At 46.8% G+C, this 16372-nt stretch overlaps 1 protein-coding gene across 1 annotated transcript in view; it reads left to right on the forward strand.

The window, feature by feature from the left end:
* The window catches only part of myo7aa (myosin VIIAa), a 29487-nt gene extending 13115 nt beyond the window's left edge, over positions 1–16372 (forward strand). Inside the window, exons 18-47 of the mRNA XM_042294940.1 lie at positions 75–159; positions 318–536; positions 1209–1292; positions 1923–2156; positions 2297–2500; positions 2838–3014; positions 3450–3539; positions 3764–3891; positions 4054–4180; positions 4368–4487; positions 4714–4887; positions 5042–5269; positions 6093–6260; positions 6586–6703; positions 7998–8124; positions 8556–8725; positions 8802–8992; positions 9348–9475; positions 9688–9845; positions 10086–10239; positions 10415–10570; positions 10906–11011; positions 11188–11301; positions 11711–11798; positions 12404–12510; positions 13182–13367; positions 13579–13695; positions 13872–13955; positions 14111–14230; positions 14380–16372. Of these exons, the coding sequence (XP_042150874.1) occupies positions 75–159; positions 318–536; positions 1209–1292; positions 1923–2156; positions 2297–2500; positions 2838–3014; positions 3450–3539; positions 3764–3891; positions 4054–4180; positions 4368–4487; positions 4714–4887; positions 5042–5269; positions 6093–6260; positions 6586–6703; positions 7998–8124; positions 8556–8725; positions 8802–8992; positions 9348–9475; positions 9688–9845; positions 10086–10239; positions 10415–10570; positions 10906–11011; positions 11188–11301; positions 11711–11798; positions 12404–12510; positions 13182–13367; positions 13579–13695; positions 13872–13955; positions 14111–14230; positions 14380–14472 (4255 nt within the window). The 3' untranslated portion in view covers positions 14473–16372. The remainder of the gene's footprint in view (positions 1–74; positions 160–317; positions 537–1208; positions 1293–1922; positions 2157–2296; positions 2501–2837; positions 3015–3449; positions 3540–3763; positions 3892–4053; positions 4181–4367; positions 4488–4713; positions 4888–5041; positions 5270–6092; positions 6261–6585; positions 6704–7997; positions 8125–8555; positions 8726–8801; positions 8993–9347; positions 9476–9687; positions 9846–10085; positions 10240–10414; positions 10571–10905; positions 11012–11187; positions 11302–11710; positions 11799–12403; positions 12511–13181; positions 13368–13578; positions 13696–13871; positions 13956–14110; positions 14231–14379) is intronic.

Genomic DNA, 16372 nt, shown 5'->3' on the forward strand with positions numbered 1-16372 from the left:
GCAAAGAAACCAGCTGAGACTGGAGTCATTGCAACCAGCTTTGAGATAACAATCACATCACTTGGTCTCAACAGGTCCAACTTCCTGAAGATGAGAAAGTCAGCCATGATGATCCAGAAGACGTGGCGAGGATATCACTGTCGCAAGAACTATGGAGCTGTGAGTTTTAAAAACTTGATCACTTCTTATTGACATGAGCTGAACTGATCCTTGTATCATTAATCAAATGACAATCTCTTACTTTAATTTCTCCTCCATGTCCTCTCCACCTCCTCCCCCTCTTCTCCTCCTCTCCTCCCCTCCCCTCCACCTCCTAGATGCGGGCAGGGTTTGCCAGACTCCAGGCGTTGTACCGCTCCAGGCGGCTGTACGTAACGTACCACGTGGCCAGACAGAGAGTGATGGGTCTGCAGGCCAGGTGTAGAGGCTGTCTGGTCCGAAGGGCCTTCAGACACCGCCTATGGGCCGTCATCACCATCCAGGCTCACACACGGGGCATGATCGCACGACGCCTCTACAAGAGACTGAAGGGAGAGGTGAGAAAGAGACAGACACACGCAGTGCAGACTGAAAGAAAGCCTCAGTCCCTTTCACTCTCGAATCCTAACCCTTCCTCTCTCTTTCACGCTCTCTTTCTCATTCTCTCTCTACCTCTCTCTCTCTGTTTCCTCCCTCTCTCTCTCTGTTTCCTCCCTCTCTGTCTGTTTCCTCCCTCTCTCTCTCTGTTTCCTCCCTCTCTCTCTCTGTTTCCTCCCTCTCTCTCTCTCTCTGTTTCCTCCCTCTCTTTCTCTGTTTCCTCCCTCTCTCTCTCTCTGTTTCCTCCCTCTCTCTCTCTCTGTTTCCTTCCTCTCTCTCTCTCTGTTTCCTCCCTCTCTCTCTCTCTGTTTCCTCCCCTCTCTCTCTCTCTGTTTCCTCCCTCTCTCTCTCTGTTTCCTCCCTCTCTTTCTCTGTTTCCTCCCTCTCTCTCTCTGTTTCCTCCCTCTCTTTCTCTGTTTCCTCCCTCTCTCTCTCTGTTTCCTCCCTCTCTCTCTCTCTCTCTCTCTCTCTGTTTCCTCCCTCTCTCTCTCTGTTTCCTCCCTCTCTCTCTGTTTCCTCCCTCTCTTTCTCTGTTTCCTCCCTCTCTCTCTCTGTTTCCTCCCTCTCTCTCTCTGTTTCCTCCCCCTCTCTCTCTGTTTCCTCCTCTCTCTCTCTCTCTCTCTCTCTCTCAGTATCGGAGGAGGTTGGAGGCAGAGAAGCTGCGTCTGGCTGAGGAGGAGAAACTGAGGAACCAGATGAGCGCTAAGAAGGCTAAGGTCTGGAACACACTCAAGCACACACACACACACACACACACACACACACACACACACACACAAAAATATGAGAGGATAGGTGAGGATGGCTGGGGGTGGTCCAGAGGGGGGCTAGGCCCTGCAATCTAGAGCTATAATCATTATTCTTAATTCTAAGTAAAATATATGTCAATTTTTCTGCATATTAAGCATACCTCTTGAGCTGTCTGCATCCTCCTGACTGGTGGTTCTGAATTTAAAGAAACTAAATATGCTTCTCTGCATCTCTGCTAACATCTGGGTAAAAGATTGAAAGGAATGTGAGTCTAATTCAATGCATTTAGTTATTGCTTGCTGTTCTGAAGTCTACCAACCTTGCCTACAGGCATGCCAGCTAAGCCAGTTAGACAAGCTAGCTACTCTAATTTGGTAGCCTGAAATGGTTTCATGGCAGCTAGTTATGAGGTTGGCAGATTGGGAACCTATCTGGGCTAGCTAAAGCCATCTTCATAAAATGTCTATGTGGCTAGTACTATTACAGAGAAACAACAATTGTTTTTAGGACAAATCTGTGTGGCCACTTGCCCCTGTGGCCCCTATGGGCATGACGCCTCTGCACACACACACCTATTAACACCCAGTCTTCTGCAGGTTGAAGCAGAGCGTAACCACCAGGAGAGACTGGCCCAGCTAGTGAAGGAGGATGCGGAGAGAGAGAAGAGAGAAAGGGAGGAGGTGCGGAGGAAGAAGGAGATGGTGGAGCAGATGGAGAAAGCCAGACATGAGCCGGTGAACGACTCTGACATGGTGGATAAGATGTTTGGCTTCCTGGGGACAACAAACTCCTTCCCTGGCCAGGAGGGTGCGCCACCAGCTGGGTTCGAGGTGAGAAGGTCGCCACCTAGCGGACACACAGACACAATGTTACAGTTAACACCTTAATCTGCTCTGGGCTACGTTCCAATCGTTCGATAAGTGTCTTTGTGTGCGTGTGCGTGTGTGTGTGTGTGTGTGTGTGTGTGTAGGACTTGGAACGTGCCCAGAAGGAGCTTGAGGAGGAAGATTTAGATGATGTTCTTCCTCTCCCTGAGGATGAGGAAGATGACCTGTCGGAGTATAAATTCGCCAAGTTCGCTGCCACCTATTTCCAGGGCACCACAACACACACCTACGTCCGACGGCCACTTAAACAACCGCTGCTGTTCCATGAAGACGAGGGCGACCAGCTGGTTGGTCACATGACCTCTCAACTCTGACACCTAACCCCTGACCTCTTACCCCAGTAGACCATGGGTGTTTGTCAGACTGTTGTTTCAGGCAGCCTCCTTCTACCCAAGTGTACTTTCTAATCACAGCATGAACACTGTTTAGGGTTGCAAAAATTACAGTAACTTTTCCCTACTTTCTCCAGTTGTCCAGAAATCCAGATTGGAAGATTCCTGGAATCAGGAGGGAATAAGTAGGAAATCCGGAATCTTCCAACCACGATTGATAGAAAACCAGGGAAATTTGGTTAAAGTACCGGAATGGTTGCAACCCTAACACTGTTGGTTGCTCTTCCCCCAGGCAGCTTTGGCGGTATGGATCACGGTGCTGAGGTTCATGGGAGATCTCCCAGAGCCCAAGTACCATACGGCCATCACTGACGGCTCGGAGAAGATCCCTGTGATGACCAAGATCTACGAGACGCTGGGCAAGAAAACCTACAAGAGAGAACTACAGGCCCTGCAGGGGGAGGGAGAGGTGAGAGGAGGGAGGGGAGAGAGAGAACTACAGGCCCTGCAGGGGGAGGGAGAGTTGAGAGGAGAGAGAGAACTACAGGCCCTCCAGGGATAGGGCGAGGTCGGAGTAAATATTTAGCTGCGCTGTGAGGAAAAATGTACTTACTACGACTGTGATATGTCATTGTCTCACCTAGCTGTCTTAAGATGAATGAACAAGAACTGATTAAGAGCTTCTGCTAAATGACTAAAATGTCAAATGAGGGAGGAGGGACGAGGTGGGAGTAATCGATAATAACACTTAGCTATAATCTCATTCGGTTAGATTCTACCTTAGTTAAACCGTCATGGTCTGATACCCAGTGTTGCTCTGGGTAGTACAACACAGTAGTGCTTCCTAGAAGACGTTTCCTATCTGATTCATAAACTGTGTCCTGCTGTAACCCCTCCCCTATAGACCCCCCATTCAGACAGCAACAAGAAGAACAGTGTCCGACACAAACTAGTGTCCCTCACCCTGAAGAAGAAGTCCAAGATTACTGAGGAGGTAAGAGAGAGGAGGAGAAGAGGAGTATCACTGTGGAGGAGGTGTTGGAGTTGAAAGCATCCCAGAAGTTGTGAAATGGCCCTATTTAGTAAATTACTTTTGACCAGAGCCCTATGCTCCATGATAAAAAGTAGTGTACTATATAGGGATAGGGTGCCATTTGGGACACAGACAGTATGTAGATCAGATAGAATGTCCAGTGTTGATGATGAGTTTTCTGTTAGGTGACCAAGCGCCTGAACGACGGAGAGATTAGTCTCCATGGCAACAGCATGTTAGAGGACCGGCCCACCTCTAACCTGGAGAAACTCCACTTCATCATCGGCAACGGAATACTACGACCTGCCCTGAGGTAGACCCACATACATACGAGCACACCCACCCACGCACGCACGCACACAAACACCCACACACATGCTTACACACACACACACACACACACACACACACACACACACACACACACACACACACACACACACACTCTGACCTGTCCAGTGTGTGTACTCTGTAGGGATGAGATCTACTGCCAGATCTGTAAGCAGTTGAACCAGAATCCTTCTAAGAGCAGTCACGCCCGCGGCTGGATCCTCATCTCTCTGTGTGTCGGCTGCTTCGCTCCCTCTGAGAAGTTTGTCAAGGTCAGTCAGAATACGCATACTGCTATAGACTCTCTACTTGCGTCCCAAATGACACCCTATTCCCTTTATATAGTACTTTTGACCAGGGTCCACAGAGCCATTTGGGATGTAGCCATTGTTAAACTCTATACTTTCTCTATAATTACATCCCTTCCTCTATAACTGCATTACATCATGTCTCCTCCAGTACCTGCGTAACTACATCCATGGTGGTCCTCCTGGCTATGCCCCCTACTGCGAGGAGAGACTCAGACGCACGTTTGTTAACGGCACCAGAACACAACCCCCGTCCTGGCTGGAGCTACAGGTGCACACACGCACACACTCGCGCACAAACAAACAAACAAACAAACACATACACACACACACACAAAGAAATATCCCTTACCTCTCATTCTCCTCTCCTCTCTCCACCTCTCTTCTTCTCGCCCCTCCATCTGTCCTCCCTCTCCCCCCTCTCTCCCCCACTCCCTCTCTCCTCCTCCACCCTCCCTCTCTCTCTCTCCCTCTCCATTCTCTTTCTTCTCTCCCAGGCCACTAAGTCTAAGAAGCCCATCATGTTGCCAGTAACCTTTATGGATGGGACCACTAAGACGTTGTTGACAGACTCAGCTACTACGGCCATGGAGCTGTGTAACGCCCTGGCAGACAAGATCAGCCTCAGAGACCGCTTTGGATTCTCTCTCTATATCGCCCTGTTTGACAAGGTACTACACTGCCACACATACACACACACACACACACACACACAAGGATGCATGCACACAAACACACACACACAGGTACACAGGCAGGCATGCACACGCATACACATCATGCATGTGCAGTATTCCAGTGTGAGCAGTGTGTGTGTACCACCAGGTGTCCTCCCTAGGCAGTGGAAAGGACCATGTGATGGACGCGGTGTCCCAGTGTGAGCAGTATGCCAAGGAGCAGGGTGCCCAGGAGAGAAACGCCCCCTGGAGACTGTTCTACAGGAAGGAGATATTCACCCCCTGGCACAACCCTGCAGACGACGCTGTGGCCACCAACCTCATCTACCAACAGACTGTACGGGGGGTAAAGTTTGGAGAGTACCGCTGTGACAGGGTGAGTTTTACAATCACGTTGACCATCTCTCTCTCTAGCTCTCTCTCTCAATTCAATTCAATTCTATTTAATTCAATTGGCTTTATTGGCATGAGAAACAAATGTTTACATTGCCAAAGCAAGTGGAATAGTCCATAAACAAAAAGGAAATAAACAAGGAAAACATCTCTCTCTCTCTCTGTCTCTTTTCGTCTATACAATGACTTGGTAGAGCTAGCCAGTCAGCAGTACTATGTGAACTAAGGATCTCAGATTCTGACCCTAACCTCTGTCTCTCTCTCCAGGATGACTTGGTAGAGCTAGCCAGTCAGCAGTACTATGCGAACTAAGGATCTCAGGTCCTGACCCTAACCTCTGTCTCTCTCTCCAGGATGACTTGGTAGAGCTAGCCAGTCAGCAGTACTATGTGAAGTAAGGATCTCAGGTCCTGACCCTAACCTCTGTCTCTCTCCAGGATGACTTGGTAGAGCTAGCCAGTCAGCAGTACTATGTGAACTAAGGATCTCAGGTCCTGACCCTAACCTCTGTCTCTCTCTCCAGGATGACTTGGTAGAGCTAGCCAGTCAGCAGTACTATGTGAACTAAGGATCTCAGGTCCTGACCCTAACCTCTGTCTCTCTCTCCAGGATGACTTGGTAGAGCTAGCCAGTCAGCAGTACTATGTGAACTAAGGATCTCAGATCCTGACACTAACCTCTGTCTCTCTCTCCAGGATGACTTGGGAGAGCTAGCCAGTCAGCAGTACTATGTTGACTATGGTTCTGATCCTAGCTCTAACTAATCCCCCTTCTCTCTCTCTCTCCCTCCCTTTCTCTCTCTCTAGGATGACCTAGCAGAGTTAGCCAGTCAGCAGTATTATGTGGACTATGGTTCTGAGATCCTGACAGAGCGTCTGCTGAGCCTGATCCCATCCTACATCCCCGACCGAGAGGTCAGCTCCTCCCGGAGCGTGGAGAAATGGGCCCACGTCATCATGGCTGCCCATAAAAAGGTGCTCCTCGCTGAGGAACGATTTGCCAGGCAAAATTCTAGGGACTCTGGATGTCACAGGTTTTGATGTTTGATCTAGTAAACTACCAGGTTTTACTTTCAATTATTTCGATCATAATATGTGATTGTTTTAACTCGTTTTTTTAAATACACCCATTATAAGTCACTAAGGATGTGTGTCAAATCGCACCATATTTCCTACATAGAGCACTACTTTTTTACATGAGCACTATGGACCCTGGTCAAAAGTAGTGCACTATATAGGGAAAGGAGGCCATCTGGGACACAACCTAACTGTTTGTCCCCCCCTCTCCTCTCCACACCAGGGCATCTACACCCAGCAGAGGTTTGACCCCCAGAAGGTGAAGGAGGAAGTGGTGGACTTCGCTCGCTACAAATGGCCGCTCCTCTTCTCACGCTTTTATGAGGCCTTCAAGCTCTCAGGTACGTTACTCTACCTGCTGTAACGTACCTAATGTAACGTACCTGCTGTAACGTACCAGCTATAACGTACCTGCTGTAACGTACCTGCTGTACCTGCTGTAACGCACCTGCTGTAACGTACCCGCTGTAACGTACCTGCTGTACCTGCTGTAACGTACCTGCTGTACCTGCTGTAACGTACCTGCTGTACCTGCTGTAACGCACCTGCTGTAACGTACCCGCTGTAACGTACCTGCTGTAACGTACCTGCTGTAACGTACCTGCTGTAACGTACCTGCTGTAACGCACCCGCTGTAACAAACCCGCTGTAACGTACCCGATGTAACGTACCTGCTGTAATGTACCTGCTGTAACGTACCTGCTGTAACGTACCTGCTGTAACGTACCCGCTGTAACGTACCTGCTGTAACGTACCTTCTGTAACAACCCCGCTGTAACGTACCTGCTGTAACGCACCCGCTGTAACAAACCCGCTGTAACGTACCCGCTGTAACGTACCCGCTGTAGCGTACCTGCTGTAACGTACCTGCTGCAACGTACCTGCTGTGCCTGCTGTACCTGCTGTAACGTACCTGCTGTAACGTACCTGCTGTACCTGCTGTAACGTACCTGCTGTGACGTACCTGCTGTAACAAACCTGCTGTAACGTACCTGCTGTAACGTACCTGCTGTAACGTACCTGCTGTAACAAACCTGCTGTAACGTACCTAATGTAACGTACCTGCTGTAACGTACCTGCTGTACCTGCTGTAACGTACCTGCTGTACCTGCTGTACCTGCTGTAACGTACCTGCTGTACCCACTGTAACGTACCTGCTGTACCTGCTGCAACGTACCTGCTGTAACGTACCTGCTGTAACGTACCTACTGTAACGTACCTGCTGTACCTGCTGTAACACACCTGCTGTAACGTACCTGCTGTAACGTACCTGCTGTAACATACCTGCTGTAACATACCTGCTGTACCAACTACCTTCATTAATACCTGTCAGTCAGTCTGTTTGGTGCTGAACCTCATCATATCTCTTGCGGAGGTTGTTCCTGGAAACTACTGTAGGTATACATGTGATCTAGGCTTAGTCCTAATTTCCTCACTCCTTCCAAAGTGTGCATGCACCCTACCCGTCATGGATTTACAAGCATTGGATTGGTGTACTCGTTCGCTGTAGGGAGTTTCCACCACTAAGTCCATGACACGGAGTTTGAAAGTGTGCACTTTGGTAGGACAGAGAATCGGGACACAGCCCTAGTCACGGGTCCATACTCTGATCCCGCCCCTCACTCCACCATACAGGTCCAAGTCTGCCTAAGAATGATGTCATTGTGGCGGTGAACTGGACAGGGGTGTACTTTGTGGACGAACAGGAGCAGGTGCTGCTAGAACTCTCTTTCCCAGAGATCACTGCAGTCTCCAGCAGCAGGTGATTTGGAGTCCATCCTAACACTGTTGCCCTCTCAACCATAAACATATCAATTACTCTGTTTCTTTTAATTTTCTTCTATCCTCTTTTCTCCTAAACTCCTAATTTCAAGAAGCTTACTATGTAGCCAGTAACCATTAACCAATATTAATACATTTCATTTGTATAATTAGATAGCCACCCTGTGTTGCTGTTTTGTTGTTGGACACCTCAACCCCCTACATTTAGCTGACCTGTTAGGGAATAAATGGCAAGCGACTGTATTCCTTTCTTTCTCTCCCTTCTTCTGAGACCGCTAGCTAGGAGACTGCTAGCTAGGAGACTGCTAGCTAGGAGACTGCTAGCTAGGAGACTGCTAGCTAGGAGACTGCTAGCTAGCTCTGTGTATGAGCAATTCTTTGAGCATGTTGTCTTCTTCTGTTTGTTGATAGAGGTGGTAAGCTGCAGGGGCAGAGCTTTACGTTGGCGACCATAAAGGGCGATGAGTTTACGTTCACGTCAACCAACTCTGAGGACATCAGAGACCTTGTGGTAACGTTCCTAGAGGGCCTGAGGAACCGGTCCAAGTACGTGGTGGCTCTGCAGGACAACACCAACTCTGGTGAGTAGAGTACACACACACACAAACACACACACCCCCACACACATCCACACAAACTGTACCTTGTCCCCTCTAGGTGGGGAGGAGTCTACGTTCCTGTCGTTCCAAAAGGGAGACCTGATTCTATTGGACCAAGAGACAGGTCAGCAGGTCATGACCTCAGGCTGGGCCCATGGGGTCAATGAACGGACCAATCAAAAAGGAGATTTCCCTGCTGATGCCGTCTACGTCCTGCCCACTGTTACCAGACCTCAGGCTGACGTAGTGGTGAGACACACACACACACACACACACACACACACACACACACACACACACACACACACACACACACACACACACACACACACACACACACACACACACACACACACACACACACACACAGACACACACACACACAGAGACACACACACACACACACACACACACACACACACACACACACACACACACACACACACACACACACACACACACACACACACACACACACACACACACACACACAGCCTACACTGTAATGGCTCTATCTGTGTGATTCTCAATCGTCCCCCCTTCTTTCTCTCTCTCTCGCTCTCTCTCTCGCTCTCTCTCTCTCTCTCTCTCTCTCTCTCTCTAGGCATTGATTACCATGACACCAGACCAGAGACAGGAGACGGTGCGTTCATCTCAGCTGGTTTTGCCGGAGACTGGAGAGGAGAGGATTAAACCTTACACACTGGAAGAGTTCAGCTATGACCACTTCAGGTAGACACACACAGACACACGATCATACGCATGCATGCAGGCACACACACACATACACACAAACACACACAATACAAGTTGCAGTATTTGTAACCGTGTGGGTTTTTTGTCTAAAGAAAATGTTACCTAATCAATACCTGTCACTACACCTCTCCCCCTTCTTTCTCCTCCCCCTTCTCTCTCTCCCTCTCTCTCTCTCCCTCTCTCTCCAGACCTCCTCCCAAACACACTCTGAGCAGGGTGATGATCACTAAGAACAGAGGGAAGGCCTCAATGTGGAGCTGCACCAGAGAGCCTATCAAACAGCCCCTACTGAAGAAGGTCCTCAGCCATGAAGACCTGTCACAGGACGCCTGTATGGTCTTCATAGATATCCTTTACTGGCTAACACAAACCGTCTGTAGTGTGCGTGTGCGTGTGCTTCTGCTTGTGTTTGTTTCACATTCATGAGCTTGTGATGAGGTAAACCTGCCTGCAACTTAAAATCCTCCTCGGCCAGATATGGAATTTCCTTCTGGCCTAATGGTTAAAACGTTGGTTTCCCAGGAGACGGGGGTTCAGATCCCACCTGTGTCGTTTGTGTAATATGTAAACTCCTTGACTATGCCACCTATGATGAAGTATATGGGGGACTACCCGTCTAAGCGAACACGTTCGGTTAACGAGCTGACGGACCAGATCTTTGAAGGAGCTCTGAAGGCCGAACCTCTAAAAGATGAGATTTTCTGTCAGATCCTCAAACAACTCACAGACAACCACGTCAAGTAAGAACACACACACGCACACGCACACACACACACACACACACACACACACACACACACACACACACACACACACACACACACACACACACACACACACACACACACACACACACTTCCTAAACTTCTCTCAGATACCTTTGTTACATTGTGTCGTAACCGTGTGTGTGTGTAGGTACAGTGAGGAGAAGGGCTGGGAGTTGCTGTGGCTGTGTACAGGGCTGCTCCCTCCTAGCAACATGCTGCTGCCTCATGTCCAGCGTTTCCTTCAGTCCAGGAAACACCACCCTCTGGCTCAGGACTGTATGACACGACTACAGAAGGCCCTACGGTAACACAAACGTGGGCACAAACACGCACGCACATACACGCACACACACACACACATTCACACACACTCACCTGTCTCGCACATCAACAGATACACTCTGTTAATGATACAATCCTCTTCTGCTTGTTAATTTCTTAATGTTGGTGTTATTATTGTTGCTGTTGTTGTTATTATTGTTATTATTGTTGCTGTTGTTATTATTATTATTGTTGCTGTTGTTGTTATTATTGTTGGGGCTGTTATTATTGTTGATATTGTTGTTATTATTATTGTTGGTGTTGTGATTATTATTGTTGTTGCTGTTGTTATTATTATTGGTGTTGTTGTGGCAACAGGAATGGCTCGAGGAAGTACCCTCCCCACCTAGTGGAGGTAGAGGCCATCCAACATAAGACCACCCAGATCTTCCACAAAGTCTATTTCCCTGACGATACTGATGAGGTACACTCACGCACACACTGACACACTCACACGCACTCACACACACACACACAGACTATCTTTCTGGCTTTATTCCTGTTTGTGATTTACAGGTGTTTACTGTGCTGTCATTGGCTGGTGTATGTGATTGACAGGTGTTTACTGTGCTGTGATTGGCTGGTGTGTGTAATTGACAGGCATTTGAGGTGGAGTCCAGCACCAAGGCTAAAGACTTCTGTTTGGCGATCTCTGCTCGCCTGCTGCTCAAATCACCCGAAGGATTCAGCTTGTTCGTAAAGATCTCCGACAAGGTGATAGACACACACACACACACACACACACACACACACATGCACACTAATGCCTTGTTCGTCGATGCAGCAGATTTAGCAGGCAGCAGCTGACTGTCTGATCTACAAATCACCTGGATGATCATAAATAACTACTCATTATTATTTGTAGATCAATCAATCATACACAATTGACCCACAATATATCACAGAGTTGATGCTCTCCAACATGCCCCAACTCCTCTTTGTGTGTGTGGTGTGTGTGGTATGTGTGTGTGGTGTGTGTGAGGTGTGTGTGTGTGTGTGTGTGTGTGTGTGTGTGTGTGTGTGTGTGTGTGTGTGTGTGTGTGTGTGTGTGTGTGTGTGTGTGTGTGTGTGTGTGTGTGTGTGTGTGTGTGTGTGTGTGTGTGTGTGTGTGTGTGTGTTGTAGGTGATAAGTGTACCAGAGGGAGATTTCTTCTTTGACTTTGTCAGACACCTCACAGACTGGATCAAGAAGGCCCGGCCCTCTAAAGATGGTATGTCATAAAAACTATGATCTAGAGCGAACTATCCCTTTAATATGTACCTTCTGTTTAATATGAACTATCCCTTTAATACAAACTATCCCTTTAACGTGAACTATCCTTTTAATATGTACTATCTGTTTAATATGAACTATCCCTTTAATATGTACTATCTGTTTAATATGAACTATCCCTTTAATACAAACTATCCCTTTAACGTGAACTATCCTTTTAATATGTACTATCTGTTTAATATGAACTATCCCTTTAATATGTACCTTCTGTTTAATATGAACTATCCCTTTAATATGTACTATCTGTTTAATATGAACTATCCCTTTAATATGTACCTTCTGTTTAATATGAACTATCCCTTTAATACAAACTATCCCTTTAACGTGAACTATCCCTTTAATATGTACCATCTGTTTAACGTGAACTATCCCTTTAACGTGAACTATCCTTTTAATATGTACTATCTGTTTAATATGAACTATCCCTTTAATATGTACTATCTGTTTAATATGAACTATCCCTTTAATATGTACTATCTGTTTAACATGAACTATCCCTTTAACGTGAACTATCCCTTTAATGACTTTAACGTGTGTGTGTAGGTATCGTACCGTCTCTGACCTACCAGGTGTTCTTCATGAAGAAGCTGTGGACCAACACTGTTCCTGGTAAAGACTCCTTCGCTGACTCCATCTTCCACTACTACCAGGTAGGAGGGGGGGGGGGGTGGGGTGTAACGGAACTGGTTCCACTTGTCCTAAGTAAACTTCCCAGGTTCAAACCCTGACACTGTTCACATACTAAGGCTGGGATTCAATCAAAGGTGCGTTGTTTGTTGTTATGTCTTGAGCCGACCCCTACAGCGTTTACCATGAATGTGATCTCCAGGAATATTTCGTTTTTACCTTTTATTTATCCAGGTTAGTCTCATTGAGGTACAAATCAATGTTTCAAGAGAGACCTGGTCCAACCAAAACAGCAGCATGGGGGAACAATGTTTGAGACAAATATCAGACATACTGTAACAACTTACAGACATAGACACTTCATAAAAAAGTCAAAAATGTTGATGTAGACACATACATTTCAATTACAGAAACATAAAATCGTCATAGATAAAAAAAATATATATATTATACGTACCACCGCATCAAGTCCTAATGACAATCACATTCCTCAGTAACATGTGAGTCAACAAAAGTTTTAAACTCCTCCAAGGAAACAAGATTTTGGGGTTTCAAGCTGGTCTGGAGAGAATTCCAAGACCACGGAGCTGATTACCTTAAACACTTTTTGACATGATCTGTTCTGGTTTTAGGAACCGCTAAAAGTAAGTAGGAGTGAGATTGTAACTGGTCATTTTTGCCCTTTGGTTGCTAGGAACTGCCTAAGTATCTCCGTGGTTACCATAAGTGTAGTCGTGACGAGGTGTTCCAGCTGGGAGCGTTGATCTACAGGGTGAAGTACGAAGACGACAAGTCACACTTCCCCTCAATACCCAAGATCCTCCGGGAGCTGGTGCCGCAGGACCTGATTCGCCAGCTCTCCCCAGATGACTGGAAACGGGTGAGACGAGACTTCTCCCAACTCTCCTGGGCTCTAATTTGCTGCCCTGGCTCTATTCTTATTGGCAGTCTTCCTCATGATTGACTACTGCGTTCAGAGTATCTTTATCTGTGACCTAATCAGCTGTTTTATTGTTTTTTTTGTCTCTGTTTTTTTGGTGTGTGTGTTTGTGACTTTGTATTCATGCATCCATATCTGTGTGTGTTTGTAGTCTGTAGTAGCTTATTTCAATAAGCAGGCTGGTAAGTCCAGGGAAGAGGCCAAACTCCACTTCCTGAAGATCATCTTCAAATGGGCCACGTTCGGATCCGCCTTCTTCGAAGTCAAGGTAACAATGCCGCTCTGTGATGTCATTCTCAATCTTACCTTGGGGTAACGATACTGTCTGTCTGCCTGGTCTGTCTGTCTGTCTGGGATGTCTGACTGTCGGTCGGTCTGTCTGACTGTCGGTCTATCCAATATTGTGTACCTCCTCTCAGTCAGTGTGATATTCTCTCTGTTCAGCAAACCACAGAGCCCAACTTCCCAGAGATCCTCCTGATTGCTATCAACAAGCATGGAGTCAGCCTTATAGACCCAAAGACCAAGGTGTGTATGTGTGTGTAGTTAGGTCCTTTGTTAATTCCCAAGGGGAAATGTCCTGTGTGTGCATTACATGACCTCTCATCTCTTTCTCTAGGTGATGGTGTGTGAACATGTGTTACCTGGTATTTCACTGATGCGTGTGTGTATGTCTACAACAGGACATCCTGACCACCCACCCATTCACTAAGATCTCCAACTGGAGCAGCGGTAACACCTACTTCCACATCACCATTGGCAACCTGGTCAGGGGCAGCAAGCTGCTGTGTGAGACCTCACTGGTGAGACACAATCACACACACACACACACACACACACACACATAAAAACCACACATGCCCTCATGTACGCACATGTACACATACACACACACTCACACACGCACTTGATGAAAACACTCAGATGTGTGTGTGTGTGTGTGTGTTTTCAGGGCTATAAGATGGATGACCTCCTCACTTCCTACATCAGTCAGATGTTGACCACCATGAGTAAACAGAGAACTGGGCGGGGACACAGCAAGTGAACTTCCTATTGGCAGGAAGCTGCAGAGCTTATTAGAATACTGCGACCTGTTGGCCAGCCCTGCAGCTGGGGGCGGAGCTTCTCTAACCAGGTGTGGAGAATGAGCCGCAGCCCATCCTCTAGCACTGCCTCCAGCTATGCCCATAGCAACGACCTTCGCAACGTCTCTAGCAACAACCCTTGCAACGATCCTGATGACGAGCCTTCCAGTGAGGATGACTACCTCTAAGCCCCACCCCTTTATCTTCCCAGAGACACACACACACACACACACACACACACACACACACACACACACACACACACACACACACACACACACACACACACACACACACACACACACACACACACACACACACACACACACACACACACACACACACACACACACACACAGTTAAATGAGTGTTTTAGGAACATTTCGTTCAAACTGAAGAGTTGGCAGTCTGTTAACAAGGAGACGCTTGTTAATAACCAATCATTGGATGGACAGACTGAATGGAGAGCCATGTGATTGGGTACTTTAGCTAGACAATTAAGTAGTTACTGAAAATAAGAATTAAGTCAACTTACTGAGTAAAATAACCATAAAAAGCTTTAATACACAGACCTGGAAGAAAAGAGGTTTGCATGTTCTTATTGTAGCTGAATAGATTTTCACTGAACTGTCAATACATAGGTATACTTTTAGTTTTTTTTTAAGCCTTAACTGTTGTTGTTTTTTATTTAATGTGTCTTTTAAGCCAGTTGCCTCTGTTTCAGAAGCAGCATGGAAGTCTATGTGACAGACCGCTGCATTTCTGGGCAGTCTGTGGTTTTTTATATTATTCTTGTGTTTGTTTTGTGTCTCTTATCATCAGAGTTATAGCTTATTCATACATAGGCTACGCAAGTATGCAACTCAAGCTTTGCAAAGTGGCAGTTCTGCGTACTTGGGTAGCAGAAATATGCAAACGGGCAGCCTCGGGAGTGGTGACTCAACACAATGCAAGATATTATTGTGTGGCCTACTTGCGTATGGTATAATTAGGCTTTAGTTCAGAGGTCTGTCTGTCTGCTGTAAGCCTCGGGTGGGCTGGCTGCCCTGGAGTTTTAACATAGAGCATTAGTGTTTGACCAGAAAGGATCATTATCTGTAGTTTTTTTGCAGATCTATGTGCTGTAGCTCTATGAGAGGTGTTAAACTCAACAATGGCCTTTGTCGTACTCACTAGAACTAGGGTTGCAAAGTTCCCTACAATCCTTAGTTGAACCAGGTCTAGACCTGACTCAGCTGGAAAACACCTGATCCATGGATGATTCTGAGTTCTGTATAAAGAGTTCTATACCCTACGTCAAAATGATACCCTTTATAGCGCCCAGGTCAAAAGTAGCGCACTATATAGGGAGTCATTTGGGACGCAAACTACAGTGGCTTGCTAAAGTATTCACCCCCTTGGCATTTTATAGATTTTTTGGGGGGTTTGCATCATTTGATTTATACAACATGCTTACCACTTTGAAGATGCAAAATAGCTTTTTGTGAAACAGCCAAGAAACAAGACAAAAAAACAGAAAACCTGAGCGTGCATAACTATTCACCTCCCCCCATATTCAATACTTTGTAGAGTCACCTTTTGCAGCAATTACAACTGCAAGTCTCTTAGGGTATGTCTCTATAAGCTTGGCACATCTAGCCACCGGGAGTTTTGCCCATTCTTCAAGGCAAAACTGCTCCAGCTCCTTCAAGTTGGATGGGTTCCGCTGGTGTACAGCAATCTTAAAGTCATACCACAGTTACTCAATTGTATTGAGGTCTGGGCTTGACTAGGCCATTCTAAGACATTTAAATGTTTCCCCTTAAACCACTCAAGTGTTGCTTTAGCAGAATGGTTAGGGTCATTGTCCTGCTCCATCCC

The sequence above is a fragment of the Oncorhynchus tshawytscha genome, linkage group LG13, assembly GCF_018296145.1.
Source record: "Oncorhynchus tshawytscha isolate Ot180627B linkage group LG13, Otsh_v2.0, whole genome shotgun sequence".
Taxonomy (NCBI): Eukaryota; Metazoa; Chordata; class Actinopteri; order Salmoniformes; family Salmonidae; genus Oncorhynchus; species Oncorhynchus tshawytscha.